At 39.9% G+C, this 19,961-nt stretch overlaps 1 protein-coding gene across 1 annotated transcript in view; it reads left to right on the forward strand.

Annotated features, from left to right (window-relative positions):
• The window catches only part of LOC124615603 (nuclear pore membrane glycoprotein 210-like), a 262,491-nt gene that overhangs the window by 67,604 nt on the left and 174,926 nt on the right, over positions 1–19,961 (forward strand). Inside the window, exon 5 of the mRNA XM_047143596.1 lies at positions 18,047–18,345. Within this exon, the coding sequence (XP_046999552.1) occupies positions 18,047–18,345 (299 nt within the window). The remainder of the gene's footprint in view (positions 1–18,046; positions 18,346–19,961) is intronic.

Below are 19,961 nucleotides of genomic sequence, written 5' to 3' on the forward strand. Positions count from 1 at the left end.
ACTGCAAGGCACTCATTTTCAGATGTGGGGTAATCCATCTTAGACTTGGAGAGTATAAACTGTAGCCTTTTCAGCATCTTTCTGAGTTTACACTAGAGCTGCACTATGCCACAACCACTAGCATGAGTGTGAAGTTCTCTCTCAGCATTGAGAACATACAGAGAAGATACTGGAGATGATGATTGTGCCTTCTTAAGGACAAGGAAAGAACTTTCTTGTGCCCCGTTCCAGAAAATTTGCCATCTCTTTACAGTAGTTATTGCAAGGCATGTGGCTTGTTATTGAAGTGCTGTATGAATCATTGGTAGTACGAGTACATTCTCTAAGAAAATTCCATCACAAATGTGCCAAGGAGTTGGAAGATCTATGGCCTTATTTTCTCTGGTTCAGGCCACATTCCATCACCTGTAACTAGGTGGCCCAAGATTTTTATTTCTTGGGTGGCAGAAGAGGCACTCTTTCAGATTCAGGTGGAGGTGACATTGTTGCCAGGTGGCTTAGATGTTCTTCAATTTTTTTAAAGAAATGTCAGTGTCATCCAGGTCACATGAATGTTGTCCATTTAAGGTATTGAAGCTAGTTGCCCATCATATACTCTAATGTTACAAAGCCTAAATGACATAATTTTGATTTCATAGAGGCCATCAGGTCTTATTAAGGCAGTCTTTCCCTGTCAGCTTTGTCAATCTTGATTTGCCAGTAAGCTGTCTACATGTCAGTAGTTGAGAAATACTGCTTTCAAGCATCAGTGTGTAGATATCTTTTTTTTAAAAAATATTGTGCCATTGTCAGTAATCGGTGCACAAATGCCATGTGCTGCCCTTATTCTTCAAAAGGAATGGAGGAGAGGAGCAAGGACTCTGTGAAGGTTCAGTGATGTCATCCTGCAGCCTCTTCTCCATTTCCTTCTGAGTTATGCCTCATTTAGCTGGTGAAACCCTATGTGAAACTGACTAATTGGTGGATTATCCCCAGTTTTGATACAGTTTTTTACCATGGCTCACTTGGTCTGTCTTTACTCAACTCAAGATTTGAAAGGTACTGAAAATTGACACAAAATAGCCAACATTCACCATTGATGCTCCTTGGTCAGACCAGAGCATATTGACAATTCAATAGAAGCTGGCTCCACTTTGTTGTCTGTAATGGTGATAGAGCATGGTTCTTCATTGCCAGCACTGAGCTTTCCATACTGGATAGGTTCAGCTCTTCCTGTGCACAGACCTTTAGGGATGAGTTGTGGTTGCTCAATGCCAATTATTGATCCAAAGTTCTCTTTGACAACCTTCAGTGCTTATGATCATCACCTGTATGGAGATTTTTGTTGTGTACTTTATTAACTTTTGGCTGTTTACAAAAGCTTCATAGTTAACTGAGAATCTGTATTGATGTCCGTGGCTCTCATGTCAGTAGTTGAGAAATACTGCTTTCAAGCATCAGTGTGTAGATATCTTTTTTTGTGATATTTTCCATTGTCAGTAATCGGTGTACAAATGCCATGTGCTTCCCTTATTCTTCAAAAGGAATGGAGGAGAGGAGCAAGGACTCTGTGAAGGTTCACTGATGTCATCCTGCAGCCTCTTCTCCATTTGATGGCCACAGGATAACATAGTCTTCAACCAGGCAGTTGCCCAGAGCAATCTTTGTTATGTGCGCTATGTGGAATAGGTTCCTCGATATCGAACTCTGATCTTCCACAGTCTGTGACTGCTTGTGATGCCTGCCTGAAGTCCCATCTAGGAATAACATTTTGAGTGCATTGTGCTAAACAACAAACTAAATGACGATTCTGTCATTGACAGCTATCCTTACAATACATATTCCTGATGGCTAGGTGTGTTTCCCATTTGTGATTTTCAGTACAATCACTTTCATGTCACTGAACATAACCTTCGTTAGCATGTGACATTACAGAAAAAGAAGTGCCAGAGTTGACTAATGTCCGGACCGGTTGGCCATCTATGATGACTTTGGTGAGATTTCCTGATGTCTTGGCAACTGGTGATTACCTTTCCTGAAGTTGGCAGCTAGGTGAGTGGCTGGTACCATTGTCTGGTGCAGGGGAAAGGTTATGGTGTGTTGGGGAGTGACCTTGTCCAGGTTACTTGATGAGCTGCTTCCTACACGTTGACCATAATTGTCTACACTAGGCTGGCCTGAATAGGACTGTTGTGATGATTGATGTCTTGTGGCATAATAGTTGTTGAACACTCATCTTCTTCCTCTGCAGTTTCATACAAAGTGTTCAGTACACCAACAGTGGAAACATACTGGTGTGTTGTCCTCTTTGTTATGTGCGCCACGTTCTTCTGCTGGACATTATACGTGGTGGAAGATTTGGTTGTACCTGTACTTGCCTTGGTCAGATGCTGGGTTGTTGCTTGATAGCTGCGACAGAGTCAGAGTTCGCGTAGAACATTCTTCACAATGATTTGACTGGTGGCGAAGATTTATGCTAAGGCTCAATATACCTTTTCTTCAACATTCTCCATTACCTCCAGATGTAGAGGATTGACATTCAAGGTCTCTCTCTCTCTCTCTCTCTCTCTCTCTCTCTCTCATGTGTACTTGGCCCGACATTCTTGGCTGCCATAAACTGATGTATCTCTTCACTTACTATCTAGTGTATGAGAGAAATGAGGTCATGGTGGTCTTCCACAAGTATCATTGGGACCACATTTGGAAGTCAAGTCTTTCATCCAACTCTATTCTTTTGCATTTTCTTGATGCACTGGCGCCACTTGATGAATTCCTCTGTCACCGTGACATTCTTTACTGGAAAGGCTCGGTAGATTTCATACGCAACTCCCTTTATCTAATTTGAGATAATTTTGGTATCTCTATTATTCGGATTCAGTATGTGGCATAAGGACCAACTGTATGTAAGACTGTGTTGTTTAACCATGATGTTGAACCCTGTTCTTCAGTTGTTTTTCCGCTAAGCAACTTGCTTTTCTTCAAGTTCGCATGCACTTTTTCCCAGCTATTGAGGTTTCTCTTGTTGTTCTCAAACCACTGCTGGGTCGTGATGTCTAAACAGAAGCTCTCAGTTGCCAAACACATGACATTCCACCTATTTTGTGTGGCAACTTGTCCGAGTCCTTTGATCCATTTCTTTGGGTCCTGACCAGCATCTCCCGAAAACACTGACACATGCTTGATGTAAAGCTGACCTACTGCTTGTATCTAATCCAATTGAATCAAAATCTGAAACAGAGTCATCAGTGAAGTGCAACACTTAGCACGGAAAGCACATTTATTATGGACACGAACATGGAGACCAAAAAGAACTGCATCGTGGACAGAGAGTGCTTTGTTTATACAAATATTGAAATTCCAAACACAGGACATTTTGAGAGACTTCTAGAAGTGATAAATATTAAATCCATACTAATATTATAAATTTGAAAATAACACTGTCTGTTACATTTTCATGACTAAACCGCTGAACTGATTTCAATGAAATTTAGTGTCGTAATCTTGATTGGGAACATAGGCTTCTTTAGAAAGTAAGAACAATTCTTTTTACATCAGTTAACATTAACCATGTTAAAAAATTATTAAATTTGTTGATTAATGTGTTGTTGTAGTTTTCAGTCTAAAGACCGTTTTGATGCAGCTCTTTATCCAACTTTAACTTGGGCAAATCTCTTCATCTCTGAGTAACTACTGCAACCTACATCTTTCTGCTTACTGTATTCATATCTTGGTCTGCCTCTATATTCCCCCCGCCCCCTCCCCCCTCCCACCCATGCCCCACTTCCCTTCAACACTATGTTGGTGATCCCTTGATGTCTCAGAATGTGCCCTGTCAACTGATCTCTATTTCTAGTCAGGTTGAGCCCTCAAATTTGATTTCTCCCCAAGTCTATTAAATACCTCCTCATAAGTTACATGATCTACGCATCTAATTCTCGGTTCTTTTCTGTAGAATCACATTTCAAAAGCTTCTGTTTGTCATACATATTTCGCTTCCATACAAGGCTACACTCTGGACAAATATTTTCAGAAAAGACTTCTTAACACTTAAATCTATATTCAATGTTAACAAATTACTCTTCTTGCCATTGCCGGTCTACATTCTGTATCCTCTCTACTTTGGCCATCAACAGTTATTTTGTTGCCCAAGTAGGAAAACTCATGTACTACTTTAAGTGTCTTGTTTCCTAATCTAAGTCCCTCCACTTCACTGGATTTAGTGTGACTAAATTCCATTATCCTTGTTTCACTTTTGTTGATGTTCATCTTATATCCATCTTTCAGGATGCTGTCCATTTTGATCAGCTGCTCTTCCAAGCCATTTGCCGTCTCTGACAGAATTACAATTCCATCAACAAACCTCGAAGTTTTTATTTCTTCTCCATGAACTTTAATTTGTACTCCAAATTTTTCTTTGGTTTCCTTTACTGCTTGCTCAATGAACAGATTGAATAACATAGGGGAAAGGTCACAGTCTTGTCTCACTACTTTCTCAACCACATCTTCCCTTGCCTGCCTCTCGACTCTTACAGCTGCTGTCTGTTTTCTGTACAATGTACAAATTATATAACGTGTAGCTACTGCAATAGCACGATGCATAGAGGTGCATACCTGCTCATGACCCACCGTACACATCACTCAGTAGCGACACACCGTGTGCTGTGCCATCGTGCATTATGGCAGTAGGGAAGGGGGTGGTGGGCGTGCGCATCATGAGCTGTGCTTACCTGAGAGGCGGACATGTCAGGGCAGCTGAAATTATTGTAGACACTGAAGCTTACTTACTTACCATCACTCATCATCATAAAACGGCTAATATGCGAGTAACAGCTAGTAGCAAATATTTGCTGGCGATTGGATTTGAAATGACTACCTGCAGCACACTAGCCAGCACTGCTAACTGGCACAGCTTGTGGCAATATCATAGCTGCTAAAGAAACTAAGAATTACTTTAGATTTATCTGGGCACGGGCAGAACTGCACCGCTGACTATATTTTGTAATCCACATTTTGTAACATTATTGTTCGACACTGCAAGTGTGTTGTAGAAACTGTTGGTTCTACATAGAGCAATTTCTAGGTTGCTGCATCTTTCTTCCAAGATTTGTTTATTGGGTAGGTTCATCAATTTTGCACAACACTACATATAATCTTCGAGGACATTGGAGTAGCAGATGAAATCTGTGTGGAAAGCAAAACTGCTAGATAACACTTGTATCTCCCTAAGTGGAGGTCCAAGTCCTTCCTTGGGCATGGGTGTGAGTATTGTCCTTAGCGATAAGTTAGTTTAAGTAGTGTGTAAGTCTGGGGACTGATGAGCTCAGCAGTTCGGTCCCTTAGGAATTCACATACATTAGAACATTCCCCTACAGTGGCAGAGCATGAACATGGCATCCTACTGAACATTAGGCCACATAGTACTCAGACAAAGGTGCAGTGGAGGGAGCAGAAAATGATTTCAAGTGAAAAACACTGGGGCACATACATCTAACAAAATATAGTTACAGAAGTTTGGCTCTTACACAGAATAAATCTTGTCTATATACACTGCCCAATCATATTAATGTGACCACCACCTATGTTCGACGTCACCATGCACTAACCACTCACAAGTGACAGATGGGAACACTAGCAGTAGAAGGTATATAAATCATGTCATGGAGACACAGAAAACAGTGCAGTTGTAATATGGAAACATAGTGATTTACGTGATGCCCAAAAGGGCACGATCATTAGCTTTTGGGCCAAGGATGGAAGTATTTCTGAAATGGTTGAGTTTGTAAATTGTTTGTGTGCCCCTGTGGTTAAAGTACACTGTGCATCACAAAATGGCACTATCCAAAATCAGCGCTGAGGCAGCTCTTGTGCACCATGGGCCATAGATGACAGGGGTGAAAAATATATGAGAAGAAGTACCACTACGGCTGTATCTTGAGAATGTCTGTATTCTGTCACACGACTAGTTTCGGCAGCACTTTACCACCATCCTCAGGCCCCACCACTGCCAAAAGAGTATTTGATTTCCTTGGCGCATTTACTGTGGGATCCTTGTTACTAGGACACGTGGGCTAGCTTTCATCAGGAGTCTATACTCGACACCGAGTTGTCTGTAATGCAATCGCATGTACCTAATCAAGGGCTGTGGAGATGTGGTCGAACAAATAGATATGCATCTATTGCGCAACTGACAACCCAGGTGAACCAAGGGGCTACCAGCAGTCTCCTCATTGAGCATTCAGTAAACGTTGCTGTGTGTGAGCTTCTGTAGCATGTGCCTGGTTTATCCACTCATGCTAAATACTTTTCATTGAGGATGAAGACTGGAATTTTCATGCCAATACCGCAACTGGATTCCCACTGATTGCAACAGGTGACCTTTTCAGATGAATCACATTTCATGCTCCATCGAACAGATGGCCGTTGGCATGTTCAACGTGTTTTGGGGAATGTTTTTGTGGCATACTCTAGATGGTCTTGTCCTTGTCATTCTGGAAGGCACAATGGATCAACCCAAGTATGCATCTGTCCTTAGGGGCCATGTCCATCCCTACATGCAGTTTTTTTTTTTTTTTTTTTTTTTTTTTTTTTTTTTTTTTTTTTTTTTTTTTTTTTTTTTTTTTGGAGCGATGGCATCTACCAGCAGGAGAATAAAATGTGTCACACAGCTCACTGTGTAAGTGCTTGGTTTGAAGAGCATTAGGATGAGTTTACCATAGTACTCTGGCAACCAGACTCCCCACCTGTAACTCTTTAATGAACAGGGATAGGAGATAAATTGTAACACTTCAAGCAGCATGGTAGTCTTGGAAGCAAGACTTACTTTTCCCTTAGTAGAGAGGTACCAGCCACACACAACACACCCATTCGGTCCTTTCTGTCCCCTCCCCCCCTTTCTTTTCTTTTCTTTTTTTTCCCTGCAATTTGCACATCTTTGTCATGTAGTTCTTTGTGGCTGATGTGCTGAACTTTTTGTTCTCACACTTTTAGGTGCGCAAGGTTTGTCTTTGCGAGCTGCACTGGATGGTTCAGTTGCCTGCCTTTCTTCCTTAAAGCAACCAATGTGTTGCTTACAAGACTTCTGAACACTTCCTTCTGAAATTTCTTCATTTTCATTGTTACAACCTTCAGTTCCTTATGAAGCACAAAGGCATTCACGATACTTTCATTAGTATAGCAAAAGAAGATGCGAGGCCACCATGTCCAACTCCTTTTTGTGAGGCCACCATGTCCAACACTTTCTGTCAGTTTTGTATATTGATTTCCTGTGATCTAATTTATCCACAGAGTTGATATTTCTATTGTAATCAACAACCAGTAGAGGGCAAGGCAACTTCATTACAGTTACATCCTTTTCTTTCCGAAATACTTCTGTTGTGGTTTTCAGATCATGAATGCTTGAGAACAAATGCACAGTTCTTTTGTACTTCCATTTTACAATACACAACACAGTGTCATTTGTAGCCCAGTCATATTCATCACTTTTTTGTTCTTTATCATGTTTTAGCAGTTCCATGAGAACAGTAACATGAGATGGCCATTGTTTGATTGTGTATTTTTTCTCATGAATCACCTTCGTTTGAAGAGCTTGTTTCAGAAATAATAATTCCTGAACAAGGTGCTCAGTAATCTGGGTCATCACTAAAATCTGCATCATCGTCTGATGAAGTCTGACTTGAAGGTATTTCAGTGCTCCCATATAACGATTCATTATAAACTGAGATGGAAGATAACATCTTGAATTAAGTGTATGCAGTTTTACTGCACAAACAATGCACAAAATTTGCAACAGTACGTGATGTTTCACCCAGTTTCTAATGCAGTGCAGGAACATTGATGGTGGTATACAAGGTGTGTTCCATAAGTAATGCGACCAAATTCATAAAAAAAATCATTTATTGAATATATTCATACAAATAATAAAAAAATTTCAATATAGCACCCTCTTGTGTCGATACACTTCTGGAGCTGGTGTGTCCATGCCTGGAATGCAGCCTGGAATGCCTTTTCCGGAATGTCCTTTAGAGCTGATGTAGCATGCACCTGGATGCTTTCAATCACGTCCCAATGTTTTCCTTTCATGACTCCTTTTAACCGAGGAAACAAAAAGCAGTCAGTGGGAGCCAGGTCAGGACTGTAGGGAGGCTGGGGAACCAGTGGGGTCTTGGTCCTGGCCAGGAAGTCGTTGACGATGAAGGTGCTGTGACTCAGCGCGTTGTCGTCGTGAACTTTCCACGTATCCTTGATGTCGCTTCAGCAGCGCGAGACCCACCTTTTCAGTCTTTTGAGCACTTCCAAGTAGAAAGCTGAGTTCACTGTAGTCCCAGTAGGTACAAATTCATGGTGGACAATGCCTCTGACGTCAAAGAAGACAATAAGCATGGTTTTGATCCTTGACTTGCTCATGTGTGCCTTCTTGGGACGGGGCGACGATGGGGTGTGCCACTCTGAACTCTGCCTTTTTGTCTCAGGGTCGTACTCAAAAATCCACGACTCATCACCAGTGATCAACTGAGTTTAAAAAATGAGGATAATTTTAATGAATTTCCAACATTTCTCGGCACCGAAGCACTTGCATGTGCTTGTGTTCGTCGTTCAACACTTTTGGGACGAGTTTGGCACACACCTTTCTCATGTGCAAATCTTCGGTCACAATGCGGAGAATGGTTGTGTTTGACATGTTTAGAGTTTGTGCTATCAATTGAAGGCTCAGCCATCTGTCAGAGTTCAAACAATCGTGCACACGCATCACATTTTCGTTGACTCGTGCCGTTGATGGTCGTCTACTGCGAGGTTCGTCGGTGATCTCTTCTCGGCCCTCCATGAACGACGTGTGCCATTGGAAAACTTGTGATTTGGACAAGCAATCAGTCCCAAAGGCATGCTGAAGTAATGGAAACATTTCGGTGGCAGACTTCCCAAGTTTAACGCATAATTTGATAGTGTACCGTTGCTCTACAGAATGATGTCCTGACTCTTTGGAAGCTTGCAGCCGAATGAGGCAAAGAGCGTTTTGAAGCTAGAACCCCCCTCCACTTAGCCCAGCCGGTTACAACACGCTGCGGTGTACCGTTGTGTCAGAAAAAAATTGGTCGCATTACTTATGGAACGCATGCTGTATATTGTGATCTCTGAGTTATTCTTGAAACAGACATCTTCCATGAAATATATCTAAATACCATGAATTCTACAGTGATTCTGAGTATATATTAGGCAGTATCTTACCTGTAATAAAAAGCTGTATCACCACTATATCACATAAGGACGGGAGCAATTAAGCACTCGGTTGCAGTGGACAAAAACATGCAGCAGTGTGCTCTTGGTGCCAAAGAACAATCACTACAGATGCATCATATGGAGCAATGCAACTTGAGATCTCTTTTGGCCATATTTGGAACTACCACATTATGTACAATGGGTGGTTCATCAAACACATCTTCATGATGGATGCATCAGGATTTCACAATTAATTGATATGCTTTTAATACCACAATGCATGTAAGCAGCAGTGGAGTCAACATGGCTCCGCATCCCTGTAGGTATCTTGCAGAACCCCATTGTCACTTTTCCTGCATGTCTTGTAGTGGTCTGTGCAACAAAAGGTGGTCACGTTAAGCCTTTCACGGGCTGTGGGGAATATACTTCCCACTAAATGTATTTGTTTACAATGTTCAAGGGAATGTGTGTTACCCCTTCTGTACGCTCCTGGCATGTAGTGCTGGTCTGTTGCACCATCTGTAGTTTCTGTTTGTTGTGAAATATAGCCTTCAGGACTGTGGGAAGTATATATTCCACCAAACAATGGTGTTTTAATGATTATTGGAGTGTATGGTTACCACCAAAGTAGTTTGTGGAAGGGCTTGGGAAGTATACTTACCACAAAATTAATTTGTCATTTGTGGTTCTTGGGAAGCATACTTACCCCCAACTTAGGGGTATCCCAGAGCTTTTGGGAATTCGTCTTACCACCTCTGTCAGTGCCTGACATCACGTCAGTGTCTAGTACATTGGACCAGGTGTATGAAAACTGCTACAATAATCAGTTTTTGTTTGTCATGGGATCGCTATTGTTGTCGCAACACATTAAAAGAAAACATAAAATAAAAACAGAAAACACTGTTCATTATTTTTTGACATGTAGTGGCAACATGTAATAGCTCACAGAAGGGAAATGGGAAATCCATTTACCATTAGTTTTAATACCTCACAAAGGTGCCGTGGTGATATTAGTAGCACCATAGTTTTTGGTTCTAAATCATAAAAATGATTTAAAAAAAGATATAGTCAGTTGATCATGATTCTAATACGTTAGCAAAAAAATAATCTTTGCTACAAAAAATGTGCCCGCAAAATGGTTAATGTGAGCTTTTGAACTGCTGTAGGGATTCTGATCTGGTTTTGACTAATAGACACATTGATTAACAAGGAAGGATTTTATATATAATCTTTGTGTATATAAAATGAAAATGCTTGTGTCTGTATATGCAGGTTAATCTCTCTAACTGCTGAGGAAGATTTTTGTATATAACTTATTAATATTGTATATAAATTGTCTGAATTATGATGATATAAGGAGAAGATGTGAAAACGTGCCATTACTGCCTAGTGAACAGCTGCTGTAACTCAAGGCAGCAGCAGTGCTTCGAGAATACAGTAAGCGGGATCTAATTGATGTCTGGCATGGTGGTCTAACAGTAGAATGAGTGGTTGAAAACCTTAAGGTCATGAGATTGAATCCCGAATGGATCACTCTTTTTCACTCTGCCTTCTAACCTAGCATTCACCATTCAGTGATATGGAAATAGGCACTCTGAATTATGATGTCAACTTCAGGCTGCCAGTTTCTGCTCACCTGAGAATAGCAGTTCCAATTTACACTCTTAATTCACTGCAGATTCTTCAAACAGCCATTGTAAATCATGAGATGCCTTTGTGATAAGGAATTATTCGGTCGAAAATAATGGTCTCATGAGACAGTTAAGGGGGCATTGCTGTGTTTTTCAGTGAGAAATTTCATTTCCCATACCCCAGATATGCAAGAAACTGCAGTCACAATAAATACTCATACAAAGATAACAATATGCACTCTAAACCTTATACAAAGTGAATGCTGGAACGGAGACTGAAGACTAAATCACCTCTCCCATTCGTTCTTCTGAGTTACTTTAACACACAAAATTTTCTTAGGGCTCCTTCTCTTCCAGCCGGAGGGTAAGAATCATTGAGAGTCTTATTCATTCTGAAGACACATCCGTATTCAGTATCAGGCACATCACTCATTTAAGCACATACTTTAGGATTGTTCTGCACTTTTGTTACTTGGGACTGTTCCACACTTTTGACCATCATTATGCTCTACATCTGTTTGAATTAGATTCTGCTCTTCACACACACAATTGTTTCCCCATGTGGATTCACACTCGCCATTCTCAGAAAGTAAGCTTCTGAAATTAATGCTGGACAGAGCTAACTGGTTGTACTATGTCTGGGTTACTAAGATGTGACCCATCCACGGCTGGATGGGTCACTTCTTCAGCATGATTGTAGTACTCTAGTACATTTATACCAAAGTTGTCGGGGTGATTTGGTTGGCATCATGTGCTTTGTAGCACAACGATTGACACTGAATGATCACAGGCAGGCAGGTGGCACTTCTAAGGCACAAGTGCAGACCAGTGACAGAAACCTGCACAGTGTTTCAGTTTTCAAAGAAAAAAATTAAATGAATTATTAAGAAGACCAAACAACAGTGATGGCAGGAGTTCCTGAACTCATGAAGCGGATAAAATTTTTCTGAAAAGTTTGGAAAGTTGTCAAGAGAATCCCAGCTCACTATCTGGGTTGCCAATATGAGCTTCACTTCACTTGAACAGGGGAATCTTAACACAAGCACTACAGACATTTCTAAACAATATTAGAGCATTATGCTAATGTAACCATCATAATTAGCATGGCTCCTGCCTTTGCCTCAGCATTGAGGCCAGGGGAAGAGCAGTTGACATTTAATTTCCAATAATGGCATAGAATACAATCACCCTTTCTCCATGTGAGAGCTAGAGCCCACTCTGTCTAGTGCTCTGGAACTACTACTCCACATACTTTTCTTATTAGATTGTGTGTACAGTAAAAATTCAATTTTTATGGAGGGAGGCGATCTCCATCTACCCACTGAAAACTTGTAAGGGCCTTACATGTCTAATAATAAGCATCTGTAAGATCACATGGTGAACCACCTGTTAACCTACCATGTAGAAACCAAGAAGCTCATTAGTTGTTTCGAAAGTGGAGGACTATCAATACCCTCAGCCTGATGGAGGCAATTGTATAGCTGGCTATCCTACATGGGTAACAGTAGGTGTTTCCTTTGACAGAGAGAAAGTGTGGGACATGAAAGTGTTTGGTACACTGGTGTGTGGTATGAAAGTATGTGATACTACTTTCATGCTTAATATCTTACACGAGCGCATGTGGGCACTGTATATTAAATTTCTCATATTTATACTGTTCATCATTTCTAAACATTTTTTTCCCAATACGTCACTGGTTATGTCTTGTTTCAGGCAGCAGAACAGTGCTCCTAGAAGTTCTGTATTAAGTGTCACTTTATTTGCAGTGGAATAACATTCACAGTTATGAACCTCGTATTGTGCTCACTATTCATTAATGCTGACTCTAGTTTTCTGCTCCATGTCTAAAAATACATCAATCACACACCAGTAACAGCACACTACTAGGAGGGTGGAGGAGTGAGCGCATTGGGTAGCGGTTTTAGGTTATGTTAGGAGTAAAGAGATTCAATCTACCTAGACTCCAAATGAGGGAAACTCCTGCGAATATTAAACATTTGACGAGATGTCTGGTACTCATTTTAGGCAGTGGATTAACAGTTTATGCTGCACTTGAAGGCAAGAGGGCTAACCTCATGGTGCGTCATTCATTCAACCTACTGGGTGTCCATTACTGCTTACTTCCCAGTGTTGCTCTCTGCATAAAGTATATAATGGAACGCACTTTCACAAAGTTATCGAAGAGGTCTGTAGTAAAATTATTGAAATGAGAGATCAACATATTTTGGGTATGGTACTAAGAAGGGAGACTAAATCGGCTGTTGAATGGATTTCCTAAATCTACACCATACCATCATGTGGAAATGAGTGGATAATACTTGTTTTGCTTCTAAAGCATCTATTCAAAAGTCTTTGCCATATCAGAAGCCCTGAATCTCTCTCAATAAAGTTCAGAGAGACTTTCAAGTGGTGTTATGAAAGATTAACAATGGAGCATTTGGAGAAAACCTTGGTGCTATTAAAGAGGGCAGACAGCATTAACAAAAAAGAAATCCCAAATTGTCTATACCACCTTCGCAAGCAGGGAATTCATTGAAGGCATACTCTGCCTAATCTGTGATACATGATGTTGCTGTAGAAGTAGCTCTGTTTCATACATTGTGCTGCAGTCATTATGTTGTCAGCCCAAAGCTGTTCCACCAATGAAGGGATAATGATACTTCACATACTAAAACTGCTGTGATGCACCCCTCCCACAAGACGAAGTACGTTGTGCTGTTATTGATGGATTGTGGCATCTGCTCATCAATGAATGATGAACCTTAATCTCAATCATCGCTCATGACTTTACAAGCGCTATGTCGTAAAGTGGTGTATGATGCATCATGTGAATAACAATGTTGCACCTATTCCATGATTTTTATTCATGGCTCGTTGTGTGTCATTTTATACCAACACTGTTGAAATGAAGTTTAAAGTATGGAAATGAATTTAACACAAATGCTGATCACTTGCAAACATCACCTTTTTATGATACTAGTGATGAACTGGCTTTTCAGAAATGAGTATGATAATGTGATTATAAATAAGGTGAGTGATATCACTATAACATTCTACTTGCTAGCTGTGTGGGGAGTCTTAGAGAAATCGAGTTTGTCATTCCCAGTATCTGTCAAAAAACGCAATTTTAAACTTAACAGAAAATTGCAGAAGGTGGCAAACATACTCTTCTTAAAGAGGCATATGATATTACTTATATTACCTGCAGATGCAGCACCTGCACCAAATGTGTGCATATTGCTTAACTTCATGTACTGTCTCAGGAGTGTGGAATGGAATATTATCTGTTTTTTCATGTTTTACTTGAAGAAATGTCAAAGTACTTTTTCTATTAGATAATATGTAAACAAATTGCTGTAGGACTATTTTTGTGGCACATGTAATGTTTTTTATTCATCTTCTCTAATGTTTGCGCTGTGCTTGGCATTTTTGTGGCAGTTTGTCGTACTGTTCTTTTTGAATGTGAGAAAATCAACAATATGTGTCTTGACCACTACCATTAATTCAGAGGTAATGAAACAAAGGTATGGAATCTATTGAATAACATGCATGGTGTGAGTTGCACTGTGAAAAATGGACAGCTGCAAGTTGTTACCAAAAATCTTGAAAAGTTCTTGACCAATTAACTTCAGATTTTTACAAGATACTTTAATAAATGTTTGGACAGATATAGGCTATGCATTTTTAAAATGTATGTGGTTTATAAGTATATACAAACTAAAAAAATGCAAAAGGTTGCTGACAAAAATCTCAGAAAGTTCTTGATGAAATTGCCAAAAATTTTTACGCGATACTCTAACAAATGCACAATGGACACACACACACACACACACACACACACACACACACACACACCATCTAAAAGAGGAGCATTGTTAACAAAATTCTCCAAAAGTTCTTGACTGAATTACTTCAGATTTTGGACTTTTCATGATACTCTAATAAATATTCAGGCAGACAAATGCTGCATATTTTTAATATATATGGTCTATAAATATATACTACATAAAAGGGAAACGTAGTTAGAAAAAAATTCGAAATGTTCCTGACCCATTTACTTCAAATTTTTACAGTACCCTAATATACATTCGGATGACATAGATGACTTATTTTTAAATATGTGTGGTGTATGAAAACACATAAAAATGAAATTTTGTTCAACATTTTTAACAAACTTCTCAAATAGCTCATGACCAATTTACTTGAAATTTTTACACAATTCCCTAATAGATGTTTGGATGGACATAGGCTAACATTTTATATAAAGGGGAAAGATTTTTAAGAAAAATCTCGGTAAGTTCTTGGTTGATGGACTTCAGATTTTCACATGATACTCCAATAAACATTTGGGCAGACATAGGCCACATATTTTTAAATATATGTATTGTTGTTGTTGTTGTAGTCTTCAGTCCAGAGACTGGTTTGATGCAGCTCTCCATGCTAATCTATCCTGTGCAAGCTTCATCATCTCCCAGTACCTACTGCAACCTTGGTCTCCCTCTATGATATTTACCCTCCACGCTGCCCTCCAATACTAAATTGGTGATCCCTTGATGCCTCAGAATATGTCCTACTAACCGATCCCTTCTTCTAGTCAAGTTGTACCACAGATTTCTCTTCTCCCCAATTCTATTCAATACCTCCTCATTAGTTATGTGGTCTACCCATCTAATCTTCAGCATTCTTCTGTAGCACCAAATTTCAAAAGGTTCTGTTCTCTTCTTATCTAAACTATATGTATTGTATAAAACATATATCTATATAAATATATGAAAATGAGTTAAACAGTGAAAAAGCCAGGATGGAATGTAACAATATTATGAAAAAGATAGTTGCTGTTCACCATACAGCAGAGGTGCTGAGTCTCAAATAGGCACAACAAAAAGACTGTCAGAAAATGAGCTGACAAGGTCTTTGTCGAAAATAGACCCCCCCCCCCCCCCCAGCTATGTGCAGGGACGTTAGACGGGGGTCAAGGGAGGGTGGGTTGCGGAAAAGGAAGAGAGAAGTAAAAGGACTGAGGGTGCGTTGTTGGAATGTAGGGCTACGTACTGCTGTTCCCATTCCATTGCTACACAGCCCTGTATTCCACCAACACAGCCTCAGTCTTTTTACTTCTCTCCTTTACGGTTACGACCCTCCCCCCCACCCCCCTCTGCCCTCTGTCTAACCATCCAACTGCACCTAGTTGCCCTACCCTACCTCCACATCGTCCCTGTTTGCTCCCACAAGCAGCACTTTCCCGTTCCCCACCCCTACCCTGCTTTCCCTCTCACTCCCCACCCCAGCCTCCTCTTTATCCCCATCACCCAGCTGCATCACCCATACATGCTTACATGCTGCTGTTCACAGTCTGGCCACAGCAGCCAGAGACTAAGGTCTGTGTGTGTGTGTGTGTGTGTGTGTGTGTGTGTGTGTGGGGTGTGATTATTTTTGATGAAGACCTCGTTGGCCGAAAGCTCATTTTCTGACAGTCTTTTTGTTGTGCCTGTCTGTAACTCAGCATCTCCACTATATGGTGAGTAGCAACTATCCTTTCACAATATTGTTATAAAAATAAGTTGTTGTTTAACATCATTACCAAAAATCTTGAAAAGTTCTCGATCAATTTACTTCACTTTTTCACGTGATGCTCTAATAAACATTTGGACAGATACAGGCTGTATATGTTTTTAAATTATATAGGTAGACACACACTCACTGTATAAAGACAATGTTCTTACCAAAAATTTTGAGAAGTATTAGACCAATTTACTTCAAATTTTTCACAATACTCTAATAAACTTTCAGATGGTCAAAGACCATACTTTTTTTCATTATATGTGGTATACAAATATGTATGTAATACATAAAGGGGAAACGTTGTTACTAAAAATCTCAGAAAGTTTTTCATTGTTTTACATCAAATTGTTACACGATACTCTACTAACATTCAGATGGACATAGGCTAGGCTGTATATATTTTCTTAAACAACAGTGTGTAGACTTTCTGTTAAAACTGACTGCAGAAAGAAATTTCTGTGATGTGAAAATGTGCAGTTTCGCTTTCTTTCTCACTGTCAGTTTTACCTTGGATAGCAGGTCATTTAGACCATTATACGAATTGGTTCTTGCACATACATTCTTTCTCCTTGTATATAATTTTAAACAAAATTATATACACATCAATGTTCTGGTTTTTTTTTTTTTTTTTTTTTCGTCAGTCAGTTAAGAGGAAAGAGGCATATTTTATTTGTTACTTTTTGACTCATAATAATAATACTGCTATAGAATGTGAATCATCCGAAACTTTGCAGTTCTAACTGTTCACAAATTAAACAAAGAAACACTGTAATTGAAGTTACTACCCTCGAAGTTACAGCAGAAGGGGGGGTCTCTCCTGTATCCCTTATATTAATGATCTGAACTGATTCATCCTTTCATTTAAAGTGACTTCATTTCCCAGTTGAGATCTTGCTTTAAATAACAATAAACAAGGTAGAATATTGGCGAGAAAGGGGGAGAGTGATATGGACAGAGAGGGGGAGGGGAGAAAATAGATGGAGAGAGGGTGAAGGAGAAGATAGATAGAGAGGGGTGTAGAGGAGATGTAGAAAGGCTTGTTTTTTGTGGGAGGGAGGAAGAAATGGATAATGTTTGAGGGAAGGGGGGAGGATATGGAGAATGACAAAAGGGGGGGGGGGGGGGAGATGGACAGGAGGAGATGGACAAAGGGAGAGGGGATAAGGAGATTATGACCTATATACAAGTCCCTTACACATTTTGCAGTTGCGAAGCATTGTCAGGTTTGCTAGTAACTATTATAAACGTTTGTAATACCATTCAAGATGAGTCTTGTTTACATGGTGAGTAAAAAATCTGTAGTAAGAGCCACGTCACAGGTCTTATGTAGTACCAAATTATTGCATACATTTGTTAGATATGTTATATACTATTACAACATACATTAAGGACAACAGATTATTCATTGTGTGAAATTTGTTGTTATGGTGTACATAGCATTACAGGTGATCTCTGCTGATGAATATAATTGCAAATCTAGTTTATAGCTTTGCTTGTCTTTTGTATTGTGTTCAGTTGTTTCCATAGAGATTCAATGATCTTCTTTGTGTAGGTTGATAGGTGAATGCTCTCTTGATAAAGAACATATTTTTAGTTTTATGAAGCATTATTGCACATTGCAAAAATGGAGTAAACATAGAATAACTGCATTTTTTCCGTAGATTCAGCATGGTAAACTTGAAGAAATAATAAATTCACAGCAGTATTATTTGGAGATGGAGGATCATAGCATCGCTTCATTAGATAAGAGGACAAATATTGTGACAGGAAAAAAACTAGGAAAGACTAAAGTGTTGCTACATGACCGCAATGTGAATGAGAAAGAGACTGGTATAAAGATACCAAGTGCAAGTTTGACCGTAGCAAGTCCTGCTTACATCAAGCTAGACATTTTACCTCATCACAACTGGGCAGTTATAGTAGAGGATTACTATGAAATTGTAGTTGAGGTGTATGACAAGTAAGTTAATTTCTCACTCTCATATATCATTTACTTTCATAATATTTTCTTTAATATATGAATGGCGCCCATGGTGAGGTTATCAGTGCTTACATGAAAGTCGCCTAATTTGATGCCTTTCAAGCTTTTTTACTTTATTATGTGATAAAATAAGAACAGAATCTGAATGGTTGCTATGTATGATTTTTTTTTTGAAAATGCGGAACATGATAACAGAAAGTCACTGTTAACTCTGTGGACTTATGGTTCAGTCTGAAACAAACAACAGACTTACATAAATGGATATTCTCATTTCCAATAATGCTGATTACAATGTAATGACTATGACTTTAGGCAGATAGATGTAATCAGGGTGCTAGTGGTTTTCACATATTTCTACAACTTTAGTTATTCCTTGCTGATTACAGTTCCAGGATAATGTGAAAGAAAGTGTCACCAGCTGGTTATAAGTACAAAAGTGGTGTCAGAAACCGTGAGTGAGCAGTAGAGGGAGTTTTTATATTCTGGTGAAAGGGTCATCAATATATGCTCATAAGATGTGAGGGAAGAAATTACAATACCTATAAATATGAAACAAAATTAAAATTTTGCCTTAATAGCAACTTCTTGTGCAAAATGTATTTTTGTGTAGCTTCAGGAAATCCCTTCAACTTTCATAGTTCATATGACAAGCTCAAGCACACTTCTGATGATGCTGGAAGGTGGGCCTTGACTCTTGGACCCAGCGGTGAAGTGCTGTAGTAGGTCACCAGCAGCTGCTTTACGGTGAGTAGCAGACAGGCACAACAGAAAGACTGTTGTTACACATTGAGCTTTCCGTCAAAGCCTTCTGCAGAAAGGAAATGAAAAACACAGACACATGGACACAAGCAAGCACACCTCACACACACGGCTGCCATTTCCAGCTGCTCTGTCCAGAATGTGATACTTATTGCATTGACTGGAAGCAGCAGTCCAGAGTGAGGAGGGGAAGTAGGAGGGATACCAGGAAACGGATGGGAGGAGAGGAGTCAGTGCTGTCTGGCAGAGTGGGCAGGGATTAGGTGGCAGGACAAGGCTGCCAGGCACAGCACAGGTGGCTGGAGGGGGAAGGGAAGGAGAGGGGGGGAGGAAATGGAAAAGGAGTGGGGCGTGAAGGGGAAAAGACTGGTGGGTGTGTTGGCAGAGAGCTGCACTCAGTGAGGGTGAGGGGATGTGTGTGATAGGACCGCTGTTGTTTACTATATACATTAATGATTTGGCAGACAGGGTGGGCAGCAGTCTGCGGTTGTTTGCTGATGATGCTGTGGTGTATGGTAATGTGTCGAAGTTGAATAGCTGTAGGAAGATACAAGACGACTCAGACAAAATTTCCTGTTGGTGTGATGAATGGCAGCTGGCTCTAAATGTGGAAAAATGGAACTTAATGCAGATGAGTAGGAACAACGGAGCTGTAGTTTTCAGATACAGTATTACTAGTGTCTGGTGTGACACAGTTTAAGTATTGAAATATCTGGGTGTTTTTTCCCCGAGTCTTCTGACTGGTTTGATGCGGCCCGCTATGAATTCCTCTCCTGTGCTGACCTTTTCATCTCAGAGTTGCAACCTACTTCCTCAATTATTTGCTGGATGTATTC

The sequence above is a fragment of the Schistocerca americana genome, chromosome 5 (assembly GCF_021461395.2).
Source record: "Schistocerca americana isolate TAMUIC-IGC-003095 chromosome 5, iqSchAmer2.1, whole genome shotgun sequence".
Classification (NCBI taxonomy): Eukaryota; Metazoa; Arthropoda; class Insecta; order Orthoptera; family Acrididae; genus Schistocerca; species Schistocerca americana.